This window comes from Emys orbicularis, chromosome 8 (genome assembly GCF_028017835.1).
Source record: "Emys orbicularis isolate rEmyOrb1 chromosome 8, rEmyOrb1.hap1, whole genome shotgun sequence".
Taxonomy (NCBI): Eukaryota; Metazoa; Chordata; order Testudines; family Emydidae; genus Emys; species Emys orbicularis.
The window spans coordinates 95522440-95546264 of NC_088690.1; the positions used below are offsets into that span (position 1 = coordinate 95522440).

Below are 23825 nucleotides of genomic sequence, written 5' to 3' on the forward strand. Positions count from 1 at the left end.
TCAGCATAGAGCTTAGGAGCAGCTCTACATTGCATACCAAATGGTATGTGGGCATTAGTCACAGAGGCCCTGATCATGGCTGGGGGCAAGGTCTGCCTGAACCACGAGCACAAGTGTCTCACCCTTCTAGTAGCCTCAGCAACGCTTAGCTTGATTGTCCTCTCTGGCAACTAGGATCAGAGGAAGGAGACTCTCCTCCCAGTTCTTTCTTCCAGCAGTGAGACCAGAGGAGACGACACAGAAGGCCCATGCAAAGCCCATCTGGAAAAGAACTAGCACGTGTGAATACATTCCTCTGGGTTTTGGTACCAGATCCTGAGAGTTATTCCAGGGTCAGAACCTTAATTACCCTAGCAATCAAATGAAACCGATTCAGTGCTGCCATCTTGGAGTTCATGGGCCTGATTTAATGTGCTGATAAGCACTCTCTGGTTCCATCGAGTTCAATGGGAGTTGGAGGTGCTCCTCCTCTTACTGGATCAGGCCTTCTGAGAACACCGATGGGAGTTCATTCACCAGCTCCTAGTTACAGCAATGAGGGGTGCAGGACTGGGCTCCACGTTGGGACAATAACAGCACACAAGCCAGCTTGCATCTCAAGAAGAGAATCGTCTTGCTCCCATTTCAAACCACTGGGAGTTTTGCCATTCGCTTCATGGAGAGCAGCATCTGGCCCTAAGCAAGGATTCTGGATATGCTAATGCCTAGCATATGCAGATGAGAATTAACCAGGGCCGGTGCTTCCACTAGGCGACCCTAGGCTGTCGCCTAGGGTGGCAGGATTTTGGGGGCGGCATTTTGCCGTCCTTGGCGGCAATTCGGCGGCAGGGATCCTTTTGCTCCGCGTCTTTGGGGCGCTTCAGTGGCGGGTCCTTCACTCGCTCCGGGACCCGCCGCTGAAGCACCCCGAAGACACGGAGCGGAAGGACCCCCGCCGCCGAATGCTCTGAGGAGGAGCGCTGCCGCCTAGGGCGGCAAAAACCCTGGCGCTGCTCCTGGAATTAACCCAGTGCCATTTGTGGTCCACACCTTCCTCCAGTGAAACAGAGACTCCTTCCTAGTCTCCGTTACAATGTGGAAGACACAGCCAAACGGCTCCATTTCAAACTGGACTGCTCTGAAAATTCAAATCTTCCCATTAACCTCCATCTTCCTGGGGGTTTTCTTTAATAACTGGTTAGTTTTCTCTTCCTTGTTAGGTTTTCTCCTTCTCTTGATGAAAGGATGGGGGAGGGGAGAACTTATTCTTTATGCTGAAAATAAATATATATACTCCCATTTTTCTGATAAAATTGTATCGCTGCTGAGGAAATCAAATCCAATCTTCAATATATTTAGCATGAAAGCAATAAGGAACATTAATGCACTTCAGAAAGGAGAGAACTGCAGGCTGGTATAGCCTGCTGCTTGGAGAAGGAAGGATCACCATGGAAACAGTTTTCTTCAAATTCCATGCACTCCAGGCACCAAACATGTAGGAAGCAAGGAAAAGAAGAGGAAGAAAAAAGCCCTTATATGCCTTCTGTTGTCACAAAACTGCTGTAGGAGTCTTAGGAGGAACAGCTATGAATTATTGATCACATGAATATGAATATATATTAATTCAAATTAATAATTATACTGTGCTGGCTTTTAAATGAAGTTTGGGGTGTAATAGCAGGCAGGCAGTTGAATCGGAGAGGGTTGCTTAAGAGCGTCACAAGTTTACCAGGAAACATCTTTTAAAAAACAGCTAACATGCTATACTGTGCTCACCTCACTTGTTGAAGGAATGGAAGATATTTCCATACCTAACACTATAATGTTTTTTCACTTGGAAATACCTGGGACAGAGCCTGATCTAAACCCTGTTGAAGTCCATGGATAGACTCCTGTTGATTTCAGTCGGTTTTGTATCAGGCCATGATAGATTTGACTGACTAAGTGAAAGCAACTAGCCACACAGAATGGAAGCTACTGGCATCTTCTTCCCAGTTTACTATGAAGAATGGCACAGATGTTTAATTATATCGAATGACACATATTGGGCCAAAAACCTTGGCTGGTGTAACTCTATTGAAATCAGCGGCGTGTGAATTTGGACTGTTATAAAAGAGGGATTCTGATTTTTTTTTTTATTCATTATTGGGTTTTTTTAGGGTGATAAAACTGTCGTGAGCCATGGACCATTATTTAAATACGCATGAAATCCAAGCAGCAGGTGTGCAAGTAAACAGATAAACCAAGAAAAGTCCAGCAGATTCTATAGCCAAGAACTCTCCTTGCTCTGCTCCCCTGGAATAAAGCAACAAAGTGGCCAGGGTGATTTCTTATGCCCCAGGAGCTGAGTATGGATTGTTCATAAATTCTGGCCCCAGATGTTTTAAATAGTTCTCCTGACAAGGTAATCCATTAGGTAGCTGGATGCTGTCTGAAAAAGTTCTTGTTGTAGCATTGAAAGTTTTTAATTCATTAAAAATGAAATGGCTTAAATGTAATCAGCAGCAGTTGATGGAGAAAATTAAATGGTGAAAAACAAATACAATTCCTAGTGGGTGATTTTAGAAGGGAAAAACATCTGAATGCAAGGGACACATTAACTAGTTACTGTGGTCACCTCTAAAATTTCTCCAGTTGCCTTTATAGCTAATACTCCCATGCTATTTACAGCATTTTCCCCAGCTAACCCCTGTACTAAGGGTAAGAAATGCCATGAATACCATAGTTGTCAGCTGATGATCAGTGAAAAACTAGAAAGTATTGAGGAACATCCGCTGTATGTGTTAGTTATTGCCATAGAGACCTGGGTTCGGACATCTTCTTATCTTTATTACTGTGCACCTATTTCTGTCACTCACTGTATCATTAAGGCACAATTATGTATGTTACTGTGTTCCAGACTGGTACTTAGGTAGAACTTTCCCAGGCAAAAAGTGCATGACTTTTTCCAGAGAAAAGATCTGACTGATGGAGCTTGCTTTGAGTATGGATCTAATTTACACCGTTTTTCACAGTTTTTTCATCGGGAACAGTCCTAGGGAAATGCGAGGCTTGACTTTCTGCCCATATTTTAATGCATTCGAGTTGCTACCTTCCATGAGAAGCACATAAATTAGGAAAAGAGTAAAAACACTGGGCAGGATGGTTCGCAGTAAAATATGGTTAGAAATTGACATGTTTATAACTGACATTTTATTTAAACTGGAAACTTTAAATACGTTCCAAAGATGAAATCACCATAAAGGAAAAGGGCTGTTCTAATCAGAGATGGGCCCATGCCACAGATCCAAGTTTGGTTCCAAGGATAAACTTCCCCAAAGTTTGTGTGTTCATGTTTCAGTAGCGAAGTCTAGAACTGGCTCTGGATGTGATCAGATACGAGAGATGAGGGAAATATAGCTGTTTCACTTTGCAGGGGCTCACGCAGACATTTCCCCCATATTCTGCCCACATAGCTTGGCATGCATCCTGAACCAAATTTTACTTCAATATGCAGGTTTCAATAAACCCCAAATTTTGAAGTGCAACTTGGTCAAAATCACTGAGTTTATCCTATTTTCTTAAAAGTGGGGAAGTTACAAACTCCTACCAGCTCTTGACACAAAAGCATAGTGGTGTCGTTAGCAGTTTGAGCTGAGATTTGTAATTAAAATGGGGATTAAGGGCCTGATCCATGGAACATTGAGATTAATGGATGTTGGACCAGACCCCCAATCCCTTTTGGTATTGCAAAAGAGGGCCCTGGTTCTATAATAAGGTCCTCAGACTTCTTAGCAAACCTGGGCTGGGTTGTGAATTTGTAACAAATCTAAAACCAGGTGAGATTTTCATGGCCTAGGGCTTTCATTGCAAACATTTAGCAGATCACTAGTAATCATCTGCGTTGTGCGTTGGGATCCCAGTTTAATTTCCTTCGTCTTTTTGATCAGTAATTAGAACCTTTCTGTAAATAACTTAACCGCTCTGGAAATGAACCAGATCAGCTGGATGTTTTGTGAACTTGGGCTTTTGCTTGTTTCACTTCCAGGCGGCTGCCTCTAGTATAGCCTAGCCACTGTCCCCCTTATGTAAGCAACTTTTATGGCACCGTCCAGTCCTAGCCAATCAATTAAACAAATGCAAGGCTAACCAGTGGAGTTTCTTGGCGGGTCAGAGAGGGCTACGTTTTGCTCAGTGTTATTTATCTAATAGCAGTTTTCTTTGAATGACAAAAACTTTCAATGTGTCTCTACTGTGGGGGCAGCTTCTCAAGCAGCTTGAGCCGGTGCTGGAAATACACATGAAAGAATGAGCCATGTACACAGCGCCTCATCCATGCCTGAAGTCTGTGGATAAAGTAGAATATTCTACAGCTCAACCCCTACCCTGCATCATTACAGTCTAGCCCTGCATGCATAAGGGTGAGAGACTGCAAGGAGATTATGGAGCAGGGCATAGTGCAGGGTCCTTGCCCTCATCTGAATGCAAAGCCTGCATAAGGCCAACCAAAAGAGGGTAGAAAAGAGGAAAAGATTCAGCCTTTTATATCATTATTGATTATTTTATTAATCCATCACCATTTATTCTTATGCATTCCTGCCCTTTGATTCCACTCCCACAGCTCTTTCAGATTCCCTATCAGTGCCAAGGGGCAGGCTTGAGTGACAGGGACTTTCCTGTACATTGTTACACGTCCTGATAACTACAAATATCCATACAAGTCATTATACAAGAATGTAAACCCAAGGCCAGAAAAAAAAATTACTGGTATTCCCTCTAAATCAGCACCACAGTGCATAATGTGTTCAAGTAACCTGGACGTTCCTGGCACTATTGCATCTATTTCACCACTCCCAGGTTCCCTATAAATCTTTGACAGGTCTAGGCAAGGCATATATTTTTTTTCACCTTGACTCGTCTGTTTCTATCCATCAAAACTAAGTAATGATGAGAGAATCACTCAAGAGGAGGTTCAGGGAGGTCATGCTGCTCGTGTGTAAGTAATTTTGTTGGGTATTTATTGCTTAGTTAAGGTGCTGTGCTGGAAAGGGGAGCTACACACGGTGTAGGGAAGTGTTAGGGCATCATACAGAAGGATTTGGGTCACTTCCAATCTGGGTTGAATATGAGCTGGTGATCTAAAGTCAAAGGCTGTGTACTTTATTATCCGTTCCCTGGGCCACCCAGCCTTGTAGCATCAACATTAAATACAGTAATAGATTACAAACCTGTGTTCTAGGAACTGTACAAGTGTAGAAAGGAGGATGGTCTTGCAGTTAGGCTACAGGACTCAACTGGGCAGAGAGAAGTTTAAATCCTGATCTCCCCCCCCCCCCCCCCCCCCCCGTGTGACCAGGAGCAAGTCACTTGGGGTTTGTCTACACACACAAGTTGTATCACTTTATTCTGGTATAGTTGAAGTGGTACAATCCCTATAGTGTGGACGGTTATACTGGGATAAAGATGCCATACAGCATTATTCTCATGGAGGATGGGAATAAGCTATACCAGTATAAGGCACTTCATACCAGTATAACTGCATCCACACTAGGTGTTATATTGGTATAACTATTTTGGTTAAAAAAAAAATCATACCTCTAATTGTGGTAGTTAAGGACCAAATCTCTGTCTTGGTTCCATATCTGTAAAATGGGGATAGTAATTGGCCTGTAGCTCATTTATCTAAGGTACTTAAGGTATGAATAATACACTTTTGAAGCAAATCAGGATCCATTCACAAATGACTCCCTTACTAAAAAAGGATGAAATTTGTAGTAAGTGTTGATCGGACCAAATAGTCCAGCCATGTCCAATCGAGTTATTTTGGCTTTCCACTGGTGTAAATGAGAGTAGAATTTGGCCCCTCGGTATTGAGGTTCATCCCTTTTGTGAAAGTTGGTAGCAGATGGTTAAAATCTTAATGGCAGATTTTACTACCCACAAACCCAGGCTGAATCAGAAGGGCTCCATATAATGGAATAGAAATGCTTCACCTTACTGCTTTCCAATTGAGTGCTGGCCAGGCTACCACCCCTGCCACTCGGTAGATTTCTGTGTGTTCGGATGGATGGGGTGTTATCTACCATAATCCTCTTGGGTTTCTTTGCTGCAGTGCTGGCTCTGTGTGCAATGAAATATTATCCCTAAATCTATTCACGGCAACCAAATGTTATAAATGAATTAAGACAAACTTTAGAAAGCATTCACATGTCATTGCAATTATTCTTAATGCTGGAGAGATGGGGCAATATGGGGAAGATGTGTGAATATTAATAGAAGCAGCATGGAGTTCATTACTCACCTGCTTGCTGCCATCTGGATTGTCACAGCTCAGCAGACATGGTGGGCTCCTCGCACATTATCAGGGAGTGATTGGATCCTAAAGTGAGCGGAGGGATCCCTATGAAGACATAAAACAGTGGACACGATGAATAAATTGTAGATGGCCGTGTGTCCCCAGCACTGAGAAGGGGCAACCAACTCCCATCAGGCACATTCCTGGGTGATGGATAGGAAACCGTAGGACAGCTGTGAATATCCAATAAGTAGTCATGGCATCTCTCAGCAGGGCATGGTGGGGTAGCTGGTGGCACTGCTATCTCTGTAAAATGCCAGATAGGCCCTATGATAAGGACATCAAGGTGAATAAAGACCACCTTAAAATAAGACTTGCTGGGGCAGGTAGGGTTTGGTAGCCTTGATAAGCAGATCACCTAGAAGGGAAACTCCAATTTCAAACTGGTGGTGTCAAGCTTGGATAGCCAACCTGTAAAGCTTGTCCAATAAGATATGCCCTTTTGAACTTGTGTCCATGTCAAGTGTCCCTCAGAGAGCAGGATCATTCCTCACAAGCCACCTGCAACAGCCTTACCCAACTGTTGTAACTGGGCAAGGGCTGCTAAAGTTAATGATATTGGTAGACTGGCCTTTGCAATGATCATGGACTGAAGATGACCAAGGGGGAGGCCAAAGACTCGATATATGGACCGGATATCCGTGGACCTTACAGAGACCAATATGCATGACAGCTAGGTGTACATTCATGCGTTTTGGAAGAAGGCTATGGAAGTCACTTTCCTAATCAGGGTCAGCGTCAAGAAAGAAGAAGGTCTTGTGTCCCCAGTCGCCTTCCACACTGGAAGGCTTTTTTCCTGTTTTTACTCATGGACCATAATCTGCCCCACATTAATAGTGAAAAGCAAAGGAGAGCTGGACAGAAAGGTGGGCAGGAGAATGTAACACACAGTCTGAGCAGTAAAGACTATAAATGGTGGTTAGTCCACCAGGATGCGTGAGTGGACATAGCGTGGAATAGATGAGTGAGATACCACATTTGGCCTTTGTACAGAGGCCAGTTGTAGTGGGTCGCTGTAGTGAAGCTAGAGCCTGAGACTCACCCTACCTGTGGCTGTTCTCTTACACCAGCTCCTGGAATCCCTTCCTTGTTCTAGCCAGATTGTGGAGATCTGAGTTATACTGATGTTTATGTTTTTTGGGTTTTTTTTAATGACAGAGGTTTGTGATTAAAGCATTGGAGTTGCTAGAGTTACAGGTGAATCTTCAGGCCCCAGAGTTAATCTGAATGTTTTTTTTTTTTTTTTAAGAACATGTTGGTTGGGGTGGGGGAACATCCAGGAGTCACCGCTTCAATTTAGTCTGGTAGAAACTTAATGCATGACTGAGGTGGACTTTGTTGCCCTTTGGGGAGGAGAAGAATCATCTCCTTGTCAGCCAGCTAAGAGTCCCATTGGTTTCCCAGCTTGAGTTAAGCCACCAGGCACCAGCCAGATCCTAGTAGAGGAATAAGGGGAAAATAACCAAACAAACTGGATTCTAGTGAAATGGGTAAATAGCACTAAACTTGTTTAAAATGGGCCAGATTTCACCTGACGTACATTGAAGCCATTGTGGTATGTCAGGCCATAAATCGGAAGCAGTTTGGTCCAGAGACTGGCAAAGAACAGAGGCAGTTTATCTGGGTGCAGTGGCACCAGTCTGGGGACAAGAATAGGAAAATGACTGATGCAACTAACATCTATAACTTGAGATCACGGGATGCAATATTTAAGATGATTGAGCAATTCAGGACAATTAGAACCTGGAGGGAGGAAACTTGCCTGTCTGAAATACCATTTAGAAAGCTACCTTTCCGGGTTTGCCAGAACTCTTGAGGATATTTTTTTGCTGGATGGCATCTTGATTCACATTGTAGAAGACATAGACAATAACCAGCATTCACAGTGGCTTCTGAAGTGTGTGTGTGTGTGTGAGTGAAAGGGAGATCCATGTATATTAGTACCTTCCTAATATTTTGATTGTATCTTATATGTTTGGGTCCAATTCAGTGCTGACATATTTATTTAGATGTTTTTCACCTGTCTCAGACTCTCAGTGCATTACAGTAAAACACAGATTTTGATCCAGTATGCTAAAAAACAATCAGTGAGAGAAGCTCTTGTGATATCTACAGCCCATCTAGAGGGGTCAGAAAAGCATCCCTATTCAGGGCAGCACCTAAGCACCTGTTTTTCTTTAAGCATTCATATGACGTCTGAGTGTATGTGCCCAATGTGTGTGCACGTACATACATATAAGGGATGTACATGTTTATTAGAAATGTTTTGTTTAAATAGACGCACACATATACAAAGACAGAGAGAAAGAGAGGTTACATAAATAAGGTATGAAAAGAGAATTTAAAGTTCAATAAAACTGACTTGTACACAAAGGATCTGGATACCAAAAGCTAAAACAAAGTGCCTTTCATTTTAAAAGATGTCCTTTAGCCAACTGCTGGGTTTGAAGCCGTATTCCTTCTCCCCCCTGCACTGTTTTGCCTTCGCTGAATGCTGCACTCAAAGACAATTCATGAAGACCAGTAGGGGAATAACCACAGTAGAATTAACCTCTGACATTCTTCTAAAAATAGTCCTAATAAATCCAATCATTGGCGGTTCTCCTGCCTGCTTTGCCTTAGGGGTAAACACCACTGAGTAAAGCCTTTAAAGCATGGCTTTCCCAGATTGTGACCCCCATATAAGTTACTGGTTCCTGTCTGTTTCCTTGTTTCTCACACATTAGGACAATTCGCCTCACTGTAATTTTGACCACATGTCCCTGTTCACACACAACTTTTCTTCTGATGATTGTGTCGGACTGCACCACTTTGGGGAGACTAGATGGCAATACAGTAGTGTGGATGGAGTGTTTCCTTTACTTAATCTGAAGTACAAAACGGGGGTTCTGCAGTTGGCAGGGCAAACAGCACACATCTAAGGCTATTTTGCCGTGTGGCTTTGAATGGGGGGAGAATGCAGTGGTGCCCAGCAAGGTCCCCCATCTGCCCCATCCTCTGACTCTGCAGAGATGGAAACTAGCAGAGCTCCCCTAGAGTCAGAGGGAAGTGGAGGGAGCATAGAAAGGAAAATATGGATCTGAATGATGACACATTCACTTAAACGTGCACAGGATGTTTTGGGGGCTTTTTATTGAGCACAAATAGTAGAAATGGCTGATAATTCCAAAATCTGGATATAAATCTAGACCCAAATGTCTCCCAGAGTTTGCGTATGGTATTGGTTTGGGATAACACCACTATGGAGACATAAAACAGCCACAAAATTTACTTCCAGACCGTGAATCCAATTCTTAGTGTCCCAGAACTCCATGGGTTTATATCAGGTTTTAGCTTGTGCTCATTCCTAGTAAACTGTGTTACAAAATTCCATGAGCATATTTATGTACAAGAAGAAACAGAAGGACTCTGGAAACTTCTCTGGGGAGACAAAGCACTGACAATACATTTTTCCTTAACTGCACAGAGAATGGTGTCTTATAGATGCCCATGAAAAGCCAGTATATAGTTACTTAAATTGCCTTTGTCTTCTTTTTTTCAGCTGACATTATCTCTACAGTAGAATTCAACCACACAGGAGAATTACTAGCGACAGGGGACAAGGGGGGTCGGGTTGTAATATTTCAACGTGAGCAGGAGGTAAGTGCTAGTGAATGCAAAATGCCTATTTTATCCTTTTAAAAGAAGCTTCCTGCTGCTTCCTAATCCTCATGTGTCACTCTTCCCCCCAGTTCTCTTCTGGCAAACTAAAAACTGCAAATAGGCCATTAACCAAAATGGGACCATATTCCTCTCAGAAAGCACCTTCAAAATGTTGCATTTTCTGCATCATTTTACTTTTATTGCACTTGTTGGGAACCTAATGCAAATTGGATCAAGCTGCTGCGTTAGAAACTCCAGTGGTCCTAATTGTGTCATTTGCCAAACCAAATAATGTTCTTTGAACTTTGCTCCTTTCATCCAAATTTGGCACATTCATTGAACCTTCTCATGTTCACAGCTTTGCTTTGATTTGTATCAATTTGCATTAGCATGTTAGAATTCTGTAAACCTAACTAGCTGCCTTCTGATCTCAGTTTCACCCTTTTTTACACTGATAAAACACCTCAGACGTCAATGGAATTGCACCTGATTTACACTGGTGTCAGTGAGATCACAGCACAGCCTAACAGTTGGTGTAAGAGCCCCTACAATTTTAAGCCATAATTGCCATTTCCCTTGTTGTTCCCTGCTCACACCACCAATAACATGCGTAGGGCCTTGTATTCCCCTTCAATGCGAGATGGGGAAGAGTCAAAGGGGGCAGAAAAGTCTTTGTGGGCCAAGCACGAACTTTGTGACACCGCCCTCTTTCTGAGAGACCTCTGTCAACTCTGCTGGGTTGAAGCTGTGTGGCTCAGAGAAGGGAGTGATGTCAGGTTGGGCAGGGAAGAGGATCAGCTACTTTTTGTGGTGTGATCCCCTGTCTGTCTGGCAATGTTCTCACTAGAATAACTGCCAGAAATGAATGCTCTTGAAGCACTATTTGCTCCTGCTCTGGGCTTCTCACTTCTCACAATGGGTGGGTGCAGGCAGGGCAAGCTAGTAGCAGTGCAGAATAGCCCAAAGAATAGTGCCGTGGGGCAGCCCACGCGAGCAGTGAGTTTGGCTCAATTGGCCATCACTGTTCGCAAGAGTCCCTTCGCTATAGAACAAGATTTGGGGTATGTGCCAAGAGCTGTGGGGGGAAGCTTGCACAGTATCTGGCTGTACTGTAGTGGGCTCTCAGCCTTGCTGGTGTGAGTCTGTCACTTCCAGGAGCATCAAAAATTCTCAGAGAACAGAACATTTCAAATTAAAAAAAAAAAAAAAAAATTCTACTGTAGCATAGGTGGATAAGAATCATTAAGGTGACCCTGGACATACACCTTACCTCAGAAAAACCTTCCTTAAGAGCTTCTTGGAAGCTATGTATCATTTGTGGTTCATTTCTGCAGGACCCATATTTGCACAAGGCATTGAGCACACAATTAAAGATCTCTGCACATGCTGTGGGTCCAAAAAGCACAGAATGGTTTTGGCAAATGAAAACTGTCACAGGCCCTTACAATCTGGAATATTTTTCCCCTCCGTTTCCAAAGCTGTCTGATGCTAATTGGTCTGGCACATCTTGTGCATACTTCACAGTCTGATCTGGATGGTAGCAAAGCCCCCTTTTGTCAATGTGTTCTGTTAAGGTGGAGTGGGATCTCGGGGTTCTGGCCATGATAAACTTTATAGTCCAAAAAGCAACAGAGGGTCCTGTGGCACCTTTAAGACTAACAGAAGTATTGGGAGCATAAGCTTTCGTGGGTAAGAACCTCACTTCTTCAGATGCAAGACAAAGACATTTAAAAGCCTATTCTAAAGTCTTACTCTCAAAACTGTTTCTATGTATACAGTATACACTGGGAGGGGCTGTTTAGTTTAGATTATATATACACACACCATTATCATCATTCCCAACAGTATTTTATTTCCTATTCTCTTTTTATTATTCTACTCCATTTCTTGAACTTTAAACTTCCTTATGTGCTGCAAGGTAAATTCCATTGAATTCCTGCTTTACAGAGATGCGCCACTTCTGGAGGGATGTTAAAGGGCCTGGGTACGTCATTTGAACGCAGAAAGTCAATCCATACAATAAAGTGTGTGCATTTCTATTCTATTCGGGTTCTTATATAGTGCTCATCACTGTAGTATCTGAGAGTGTCTGGGAGCATTTAGCTACCTCGGCCTCACTCAGGGCTCAAAGGTGCTGAGCACCTGGGCACCTCACGGATGTCCATGGGACTTGAAGGTACACAGCACCTTGCAGGACTGAGCCCTTTCCCGTTTTATGCAACGTTCATTCGTGCACAGATTGTTTCCTTTCCTTGGTTATTTTGTTTCTGCTGGATATTTATAGATCTTTGGGGCAAATCCTGCTCACCTTATGCCAGTACAGAGCCCCACTGGCTTCTATGGGGTTGCTCGTGTGAGTGAGTCAAACGGGACTTGGCCCTGTATCTGAGCCATTATCTCTCCTCACCGATTTGCCTTGGAGAGAAATGATAGGGAGGATTTCATTCATTCTAGAAACAAAGCAAAACAAAGGCACCATTTCCTGCTCATATCATCAGCATGCAGAGAAACTGACACAAGAGGAGAATACATCGTGCCGGAAAGATCTCTTGTGTCGGCTTTGATATCTAAACTGTAATGTGTCACCGTAATCACACATTCCCCATCTCTTAACAATCCGCAGAGAACAAAAGAATCAATAGAAAATTTGCTCTCTCTCGCTCTCTCTTTCTCTCTCTCAAAATTCCCATTACCATTTTTTTCTCACTCCTGCAGAGTAAAAATCAGCCCCATCGTAGGGGAGAATACAATGTTTACAGCACGTTCCAGAGCCATGAACCCGAGTTCGATTACCTGAAGAGTTTAGAGATAGAGGAGAAGATCAATAAAATACGATGGCTCCCGCAGCAAAATGCAGCCTACTTCCTTCTCTCCACCAATGGTATGTGACAATAATAATATATAATGCTTTGCCTTTCATCCATGGATTCCATGGTGCTTTGTCAGCATGAAAAAATAAATCTTCACAATCCCCCCGCAGGGCAGGTAAGTATTTTCCCCATTTTAGAGCGGGGGGAACTGAGGCATGGAGAGTTTGACTTGCCTGCAGTCACACAGTGAAGCAATGGCAGAGATGGAAATAGAACCCAGTTTTCTTGGCTTCCAGCCCTCTTCTTCAATCACTAGACCACTAAGGTCTTACGTTTATTTAGGTCTTGATCCTGGGAAGTGCAGAGCATCTTTGACACCCTTTGAAATTAATGGAGAATTAAGGGTGCTCAGCTCCTCACAGGAGCAGGCCCATGCTGCCCCTCATCCCAAAGAATCTCTCCCAGGAGAGAGAAAAACATGTGGAGAGATGAACAGAGAAGGCTGAGGTAAGTAACCAAGGTTCACCTCCTAGTTCTAATCTTAGTTATACTCTTGTCAATTTTTGAAAATGATCAAACACTGAACTAACATTTAATGGGGCATGCCCTAGTGCACCTCAGTCTTCCCTTTGTATCTGTGGTTTTGGTCCAGGGGCCTATCCTATTTGAACTCCTTTCTGCCTTCCGTTCAGGCATGTAACTCCCATTACCTTTGGAACAGACTCTTTCATCCATAACTTCAGTATTAGGGAAACCTTGCCCTCAGGAAAACCATCTTCACATTTTTTGTAGTAGTTAAAAAAAACAAGGAGGACTGATTTTTGCAGCCTTTACTCATGCTGAGTAGTACTTACACAGAGGAGAAGTCCTATTGAAATACCATTCTTCTGGGATCCTGGAGAGAACAATAGAGAAGGGGAGTTATTTAAAACAGTTATTGGGGTCTGTACTTGTACCATATCCCCCTGATTTCAGCTGGAGTTGCTGGGTCTCAACGCCTCTCAAGATCAGGCCCATGGTGTCCACATAATCCACACATATAAAGTAAAAGGAGGAGGAGAAGCAAGAATTAGGAGGGCCAGGAATATTCAGGTTAGGAATTCGATACATTCAATGGGCTGCACTCTGGTCTCACGTACGATAATGTCTGACCAGTGATGTGACTCTGGATTTTAACTAGCATGGCTAAGATCAGCATTTGAAGCCCAACCTTGGTGAGAAAATTCTTCAGCCTACAGGGCAGAAGAGCTTAAAAAGCCTTGAAGTCATTTTTCTGTCTCTGGTCCCTTTTTCTCTTGGTTTGCTCACCTTGGGAGTTTGACCGTGAGGGAGCACAAGCACAGGGAATTGGTATCTGTGACTTGTGGCAACACAGACAATAGACAGAAAATGTCTTCTTTGTTATTATTTCTTCTTCTTCTTTCTGGCAAAATCCAATTTTAAAAAATCAAGAATGATTCTATTATAAAACATGAGTTTAAATAGGGATAACAGGAGCCCAGCTAGAATTTGCTGTCGATGCATGTTTCATGTGTATTTCCCTCACACAGGGTTCTGCAGTCAGTTCACACTTGTTCATTTGCCACTAAACAGGGAGTTTTCTTCCCTCTGACTATTTATTGCGCTCATTATGTTTTTGGATCCTGGAATCTTTTTAAAGAAAAACTACAGCTGATTTTTTTCAATTTGCAGCTGTGTTCAGCTGAGCAGCTTCCTGTTATGCTCAGATAAATATCAGGAGGATCCAATGATATTACTTGGGATGAATGGGACCTTAAGATGGATGTGACTTAATTACTTCAGGGGAAAAGGAGGGGTCTAATTATCTCCCATAGCCAACTTACTTTGTATTATGGAATTTACTCTATTGATCATTGTAATAAAATTCAAAGACCTATTAAACTCATTTGGGGGGGGGAGAATCATTGAAACGCAATGAAGATTAATTATAGAGCATAATGTTCTGTTAATTGAGTTTTTAAATAGTTTTTTGATTAACAGGGATATTATCTTTCCATTTGGGATGGTGTTTCAGAGGCTTGCAAGATCTCAAAATGATTCTTTAAAAAATAACTCCCATGTTATTCTGTATCTTTTTGTTCTTGTTGTTAAACTAACATTATAGAGAGGAAACCCCCTGAAGTTAAATGGGTTAATAAAAACAAAATTAATGGTAGTCTAATGGAATTGCTGTGTAAAGGAGAAAATTAAGATGAATGATAAGATTGTGTTTTAAAGCTGGTGGAAGTGATGATAAACTGCTGAAAGAATCCCTGCCAGGCAAGGGAAAAGAAAACACCATTATTCAGAATAAAGACCACATGTTCCTGGGGCTCTTTCACCTAAAAGCCTTCATGGCACAGGATAAACGGGATGTCAGTAGTTGAAAAAGCCAAGGAAAGATGGCAGTATGGGAATTCAAATTGGATGTGCAGTCAATAATAAAATGCCAGTTTCTGTTCAAGGTGGTGGAAGGGGGAGTTGAAACTAACTTTTGAGTAAATTACAGACATGATTTTACTTCATTCTGGGGATGTTCTTTTTACTGTGTTCACAGTGTGAACTTTAAATCACTATATATTTCACTGTATTACATCCTAGATTTCTTTGCCTGAGTTAGTCTCCACCCATGGACAAAAACAAAACTCATGGAATTTGACATCCGTTGTGTGCAGGGTATTTTAAAGTTCATGCACAAATGACCACTGTTCTCTAAACACTGGTGTATAGCTGCACAAGCACTACTTATGGTTAATGATTCCACTGGCTGCTGGAAATATTCAAAGACATGATGGATAGAGCACTCATGAATATTATTCTCTCTTTATTTGTAAGAGGACAACTGGGCTTGATGCAGGAATTGAATGAAATGTTGTGCAAGAGGTCAGAGTAGATGATTGTAATTGTCCCTTCTGACCTTAAAATCTGGGAATTGCCATGTATCATGGCAGTTTGCAGTAATAAGATTGAATAGAAGGAGTAATAAAATAGGCAGTAGGGACACAATATGGAGATGTGGTGTATCATCAGCATTTAACATGTTGTCAGTGATTTGTTTAAGCATTTGGACCAAGTTAATTTGGAAATCATACTTGAAAGTAGTCAGTTTCCCCTGGATAACTGCCATGCAACCTGGCAAATTGTAGGAGGAAAAAATCATATAATAGGGTGTTCTCTTGATTAACTTTGGTGGTAGGTATACAAATATGCAGCAATGGGAGAAGAAAGACTCTATATGGATTTGGTCTGTAGGTGAGGAGTTCTAAATTAAACTTCTCAGCAGACTTCTGCCTTCTCAGAACAATGTAAAAAGCTCTCTCCTCTTGTAGCCAATGCCCATGTTAGAGTTTCTAGTGACACACTGTGGCATGTACTAGATAAATCCTAAACTCTGTATACTGAATCATGTGACCTATGGTCATAATCTCTGCAGCTGAGCCCTGGGAAATCACTTCTCAAATAATTTGTCTATTAATGCTTGTTTGAATCAAACAATCTTCTTAAGTTTGTAATAAATATGTCGGCAGTTGCCTTGCAGCAATAGGAAGGCCAAATATTCCTGGAAAAAAGTGTTGATGATAAACGGTGTTTCTTTCTTTAGAGCTGATTCTTTCCATGTCCCTAGATCTCATTCAGATAAGACAAGAAACAGGAACCTTTTTTACATTTAAACCAATTTTTGTGACACTGGCATTTCTATCAGGCATTCCTTTTAGGATGTCCATTTACTCAGGCATAACTGTATCTTCTTCTCTCTTTTGCTCTTCCAGATAAAACTGTGAAGCTATGGAAAGTTAGTGAACGAGATAAAAGACCAGAGGGCTATAATCTTAAAGATGAAGATGGCCGCCTCCGAGACCCCTCCATGATTACAATGCTACGGGTGAGTTAATTGAGACGCCTAAGGGTCAAGGAATCTTTCTGTATGTGAACTTGGGTAGAAAATTGTCACTGTGGTTTATTTATGGTGGCATGCATAATGCCCTCATGTCTTCAGTGGGGTCCCTGCCTCTAGGAGCTCATGGTTTAAAGACAGAGAGAGGCTGGAAGAGAGGGAAGAGGTACAACACAATAAGGAAAGTAGCCAAGGTGGTGGTGGGCCATGTCTTGGTAAAGATGCGTTTGTTATTACAATAACATTGATGATGCTTTTGTTGATACTTGAGCCAGGAATGCTTGCGATGCCAGGTTGGCTGCTTTTGCAGGCATGACAAGAAGGGCCAATGGAGCTCTGGGACGGCAAGACAGAGTAAAGGCCGTGGAGCTGGAGCAGGCTGTAGAACCTTGACCGGTGCTCTGGCAGTGGCTTCCTTCAGGATGAAATGCAGAATGCAGGCTCCCTTTTCTTCCCCCCTCCTGTGGGTTCTGGGTTCAGAGCAGAGCAGCCCAGCCCTCTCTCATCGCAGAGGTTCCCTAGGAGCCTGCTGCAGTAATGAGCTGAATAGTGCAGAGCCCCACCAGCCCAGAATATAGCCCCGCACTTGCCCTGACACCTCACAGAAATCCTTTTTCACCATCTGGTATTCATGGTGGCTGCTGTAAATCTAGAAACCTGCAGATTCTCAGGAGAGTTATTCATTCTGAATGAACAAATGAAGATAAATAGGAAATGCTGTTGCTTCCTTTAAATGTGAAGGCGAACACAGAGACATCTCTGATATGCCTTTAATGAATTCAGCTTAGTGTTCAATGATAGGACATGGTGTCACATGGATTATTAAGGGGTAAATCCTGCAGTTTATGTGCAGGCTGAATAACACAACTCTACTGGAGAGAGCTGTAGGTCTGAGTGGAAAGAATCCTCTCCCCTCTGGTCATACTGGGTACCAGTATGCCCCTGCCTCATGGGTCCAAACTCTGCACCTCTTGTGCTGCTGAACATGTCTGGCACACGCTTGTATTCCTGCCTGGCAATGAAGGAGTTAAAGCATTTCTTTTTTTCCTTAGGGTTTGACTTGGGTTGTTGGAATGTAAGTACATTCTGTAATTGAGTTTTCCCTCCCAGTGAAAGAAGATTAAAACCGGCCTCCCAAATCAAATGTAAACACCTAAGGCTACATTTTCCATTTACAAAGAAGATGCACGTAAAAAATCCATTAAACCAGTTTTCTTCATAGTCACTGGAACGCCACTCGCCTTTCTGAGTGCTGTACCAAGCTGTTGTCTTATGTGGTTTTCTGGAGCTGACACCCTAAAGTCCAGGAGCCTTGCATCAGTGAGTGCTATGGGGGAGCCCCCATAAGACAAGGTGGGAGTGATGCTGTGAGGGCTGTAACACTGACTGGTGTTTGGAAGCTGTAGCACTTAGTAGCAAATTTCACCTGGTCCATCTTTGTGTTGGTAAATTTGGCCTTCTTCATGGGGGATGCAGTATTGTCAGGGGATATCGGTCTCTGATCTTTAATGTGCAGACTAAGGCTTGGTCTACACTTACCCCCCAATTCGAACTAAGGTACGCAACTTCAGCTACGTGAATAACGTAGCTGAAGTCGACGTACCTTAGTTCGAACTTACCTCGGTCCACACGCGGCAGGCAGGCTCCCCCGTCGACGCCGCGGTACTCCTCTCGTCTAGCTGTAGTACCGCAGTCGACGGCGATCACTTCCTGGTTCGACTTATCGCGTCCAGACAAGACACGATAAGTCGAACCCAGAACTTCGATTCCCAGCCGCCGAACTAGCGGCTGGGTGTAGACATACCCTAAGAGCTAGATTGTGTCTTCTAGGCACAGCCCTGCAGGGGGAGTTTAGGTGCTGAGGGGGCCTCTCAGCTAATTCAGTCAGGATTCTTCCCAGGACTCCTGTGGAGTGCACTCTGAAGCTGCAGTTCAGTTGCTTTTTACATGAGTACAAGACTTCTCCCCTGTGCCTGGCCATGTCTGCTGGCTGAAGCAGTGGGGTCAGACGGCCAGGGGCCCCGTCCTTACTTCACCCTGCCTGGTCATTTATGTGAAGGCTAGCCCTGCAGGCAGCATAAGCATGGAACGGGGTTCTGCAACCTCGCCAAACTGTGACTGGTCCATGACCCTGAGTGTGAGAAGAGGAAGGGGATAAGCTCCTTGTATCCTCTGCTTCCCACAGGGCCAGTTACCAGTTAGACCAGTGGGTCTCAAACTTTTTTACTGGCGACCCCTTTCATATAGCAAGCCTCTGAGTGTGACACCCTTAATAAATTAAACACACTTTTTTATATATTTAACGCCATTATAAATGCTGGAGGCAAGCGGGGTTTGTGGTGGAGGTTGACAGCTCACAACCCCCCATGTAATTACCTCATGACCCCCTGAGAGGTCCCGATCCCCAGTTTGAGAACCCCTGAGTTAGACTGAAGCAGGCTTTCTGTTTAAACATGGAGTGAGACCACATTTACCTCAGCTTGTCGCTGGAGATTTAAAAGAAAAACACCGGATCTAAACTGTAGGCCTAAAAACTCCAACTGAACAGTCCATCTGATGTGCTGTTAATCAGACCAGACCAGTCTGTAATTTATTCACACTGTCAGAATTTGCATTACAAGCAGGGTTTTTTGTTTTGTTTTTGTTTAAAATATTATTTGTTGCTGTGATTACCTCTGGCTCACTTTTATAGCTCCCGGTTTCATCACAGATCAGGCCAATGAAAACATTTAATAACCCCAGACAGCTAATTAATCCTTGCTAAGAAATGAATGGCTTCTATTTTGAATTGCTCCTACTTGCTCGTAGGCACATTTTGGTTGTTTTTTCCCAGAGCAAGAAAACATTTTATTTCCTATATGTATTGTTGTTATGTTTAAGGTAGCATTTCCAATCCGATATGCTGTAAATTAGGAAGCCCACTAAAATCATTTCTCCAAGATTTGAATGTCAGATTCTATAGCTTCCCGACCCATCTGTATGCAGAGCTGGGGAGACAGCTTTTGCTTTAAAGCAATATTAAGGGGTATTACTCCAGTTATTGCTTTCTTCTGTGTCTTAATGCCTCAGCAAAGCCATGGACTTAGTGTGGGAAAGGCAGGGTTGCAGCGCAAAGGCATGGAGCTAGTGTCTTTATTTCATCTAGAGCTGCAAAAGAGAGATCCGTGTGGAGCTTTTCCATATGGCAGATTTGTCTGCTTATGCCTTAGGTGCACTCATTCAGCTCTTCTTCCCCAACCTCTCAATGCCCAGAGGTGACAGTCCACCCTGAGTGCTTTCTAAGCAACTGCAACTAATTGAGAGGCCTAATAAGCTATGAAGAGAGCAAACACAGACTGTACTTTTCTGCAATAGACAGCTTGTTCACTACATTCCATTTGCCTGTAATTTGTATTTTACTGCAACTGGGATTATTATTATTATTTATTATTTAGAAATAGGCTAACTCATTTTGCCTAATGTCACACCAGCTCGGATGCTGTAGGTCTGAAAGCTGGACTCACACCTTACTGGCTTTGCCTTCCATTTGGGAGAGGCTGTGAAAAGAGGAGCAGAGAGAGAAATCCAATGGGAAAAATGGAGAGAGAGAAAATGAGAACTGAAAAAAGGAGAGAGGAATTCTACTAGCCCCAGGGACCCACTTACGCCAGTTGAGTTTTTGTAGAGGTACATAGCCCCATTTCCTGTTTGCTAGAAAAAAAGTTTGGTTTTTTGGTTTGTTTGTTTGTTTTAAATAACACAACAGAGATTTAATTTACAGAGGCAAAGAAAGTTTTGTGAATTTATTTGAACTGGTTTTGCAAACCAAAAATACCTTGCGAGATTACCATTCTCATGAGCTCCACATACATTCTTGTACATTCACATATGAACTTAGTGCCAATATGTGGCCCAGAAGTATTTGGACCCAAAGTCCAGTAGGTCAGCAAGATGGGAACCCGAGTGTCTCAGAGTCATTGTTCAGTTCCCACTGTTCTCGGCAGAAGCTTGCTTCTTGGAAAAATCAATATAAAGTTTATGAAACTGCTGTTAAGTTACATTTGATTCAGAGGTTAGGTCAAGGTGAATTTAGTGTTTGATCTGGAGGCACAGCACCCCTTTTCTATTACAGGGGAAGCAAAAATCTACATGTCTCTATTCTGACCCCAGGTTCATAGAGACAAAATTCAAAGGACGCTCCCAGGACAGTGGAATCTCTCTGTCTGCTGCTTTCAGATCAGTTCCTCACATCCACTGACACAGTGCTATGTCCTCGTGTTGAGCTGCCATCAGCCATTGTGCTATGTTCTTCAGGACTGCCGACCTCGCCTAGGAAGAACAAACACCCAATGCTCCCTTAGCCAACTCATAGTTTAGAGTCGTATTTGTAATTTGTTGCTACTGCTGAGGATTGTAAGCAACTTTTACCCATCACCGCACTCTTCGTATATTTGTTACAAATGTTGGGGTAATGAAAACACAGTCAACCCACTTATATAATTACAGGATCACAGTGGCGCACAAACAGCCCACATTATTAGGGTTAACTTTGTTGAGCTGTTTTCTTAGTAATTCCTCAAGCTTTTCTCTCTCTTCCCCCCCCTCCCTGGGCTCTCTCAGGTGCAGATACTGACATGTGATTGACTATGGCCAAGTGAATACTGGCATGTGATCAGTGGGATACTTGTATGATATGGTTATGAAAATTAATAACAATGCTTACCTTCACTATTGATTACTGTCATTATCTGATTGTATTTGATTGAATACTGGGGTTCTCATATGTCATCATGTGGCCTAGCTCCAAAGATCAACTTAAATTCTGTTTTAAAAAGCATTTAACCTTTTATTATATCTGCCTGTCTGTCGCTCAGTCTTTGCCTCTGGCTTCAGTGGGAGCTGAAGAGACAAAGTTACACAGACTCCCCTTGACATCAGTGGACTTTGGGTAAGGCCCGATGTCAGCACACTACATGGGCTTTAGCCATGAGACTCGTATTAATGTGTCACATTAAAATGTATTTGACCCTTAGAGTGAACTAAATCACATCTTATTCTGTGCAGAACAGACAAGCCAGTCTTTTCCCTGCCTTTAGACTGGAGAGCCATTATGGGCTCCCTCCTTGCAGTATGTGCTGGTCATAGTCCTCATCAGCATTAGAATTGCTCATGAAAACATCTTTTGAAATGGGCAGTGTCTTACCTTTTCCAATGAATAGGAAATCTTTGAAACACAGCAGCAGTTGCTGGAGTTATGGGCGTTCCCCAGATACTGTGGCAAGCCCCAGTTTCCTCTGTTATGACCTTTCTCTTTTCGTACCCTTCCTTTAACTGCCATTAAATTATCTGGAGGTTTGAGATCTGTAAAGGTCAGAGACTGGGGGTAGAAAGGGAGGAATACGGTGCTGGGATTTTTCACGGTTTTGAAGTCAGTATTTTATCACTGTCAAAAATGAAACCCTCCCTGACCCAAGTGAATTTTCTCTGGATAGTAAATTTTATGTCATATGGTTTTCTTTTAGTTCTTGTGAACCATTCACACCACTTGTCAGACAGGGGAAAGCAGGGGCTGTCAATGATTTCTCTTAATGCTCTCTGATGGTCCTCCTAGAGCGCTTGGAATTTCATCTGGCATGCACTAAGTTGTATCATGCAAAGTTTCCTTGTGTTTCCATTTCCTACTATATGCCACATTTGGATGTATTTAGACACAGACCTGCTACCGTAGATTCTAGTAACATCCTATTGCTAAAGCCAGGTACTTCCAATGCAACAGTGAAACCCAGTCCTGAGGAAGGAGGTGTTGCCCCATATGAAGAAGCCAATGGTCCATTCACTTTACTATATGCCTTGGTAGTTTTCTTGTGAGAAAGTTAAAACCCAAACCAATAATGCATCTGGCCAAGAACTATACAACTGGGGGAAAACTACTTCTGACTCCAGGTGGTGATCATTTTATGCCTTCACATTTGATTGTTGATAACCCTTATCATTTTGATTCTGGTTACTATAACTGCAAATGCTAGTCTTATTTATATATTGGCCTAATCCATTTTCTGAATCCTGCTAAGCTATTTGGCTCAAAAATATCCTGCATCAATGAGTTCCATAAGTTAATTCTAGGATTTCTAAAGTTGTATTTCAGCTTTTTGACATGTATTGCTTTTTAGCTCCATTGGCTCACCCAGCACTGCCTTCCATCACATGCGGCTGTCATTGGAGCAGAGTATGTACAAAAGTACCATCATGCACTACTGATTTCAGAGACTCTTGCTGTTGAAAATAAACACCCCCGCATGCGCACACACTCACCATTTTCAGATGGCCTGTTTATGCCATGCCACACTGAGGAGTGGAGATTGGCCAATAGTGAGTGAATGTTGCCAGGGCAACATGAAATTGTATTGTTTTTCTTGTAGTAAGTCATGTTGACATTAATTTTATTTTGGCTTGTCCCTGACCCCTCCCACCTTTTCCCAAGCCTCAGTCTTAATTTGTTTTTTTTCCCCATGAGTTTTCTACTTGGTACCTTTTTTTTTCTGTAGCAAGCTGGAGGTTTTGGCTGCTTTAGAAGCAGGCTTTTTAGTAAGTTGCTATGATTTCCTGATCTCTGTAGCAGGAAACCCCCTGGGAACATATAGTTACTACTTTACAGCACTTTGAAGAAGTAAAGCAAAATGTAAGTGCTAAGTATTATGTGTATGGTTATTATAATGTCATCATTCCCTAAGGGTAGCAGATTGGGGAGTCGTCAACCAAACTCCACTTTGAGTCTGATATACTGATAATTATATAGACAGATATTTACATTGATTTAACGGTTTCATTGCTGTCTAATAATAATCAGTTATGTGAGTCAACAGTGTGGAATGCTGGCACTTCAGAGTATACTGCTGGATCCCACTGCAGCAGAGACCAGCAACAAAAGGGTTTAAAATAAATCTTGCTGCAACTGTGTCTTACCCATTCCTCCTAAAGATTTCAGTTTATTTGGGGGTGTTGCTCTCTGAGGAATTATTGTTATTTATATGGGCTTTCCAAGCCATATAATGCACCAGAAATAATGAAACTCTGCTCAGACTGTAAAGTGGCTTTTTTGTTTTTATAAGGAGCTCTGCTTATTTAGCTACACACCCTGGTTTAATGGGTGTAGAGCCCTTTGGCCAGTGAGGCTTTGTCTACACTA

The 23825-nt window shown here is 42.6% G+C and overlaps 1 protein-coding gene across 2 annotated transcripts in view; it reads left to right on the top strand.

Moving 5' to 3' along the window:
• The window catches only part of PPP2R2B (protein phosphatase 2 regulatory subunit Bbeta), a 237168-nt gene that overhangs the window by 159170 nt on the left and 54173 nt on the right, over nt 1-23825 (top strand). For both annotated transcript variants that reach the window (XM_065409308.1, XM_065409309.1), the window contains 3 exons: nt 9855-9952; nt 12671-12836; nt 16536-16648. In XM_065409308.1, coding sequence (XP_065265380.1) covers nt 9855-9952; nt 12671-12836; nt 16536-16648 — 377 coding nt within the window. The remainder of the gene's footprint in view (nt 1-9854; nt 9953-12670; nt 12837-16535; nt 16649-23825) is intronic.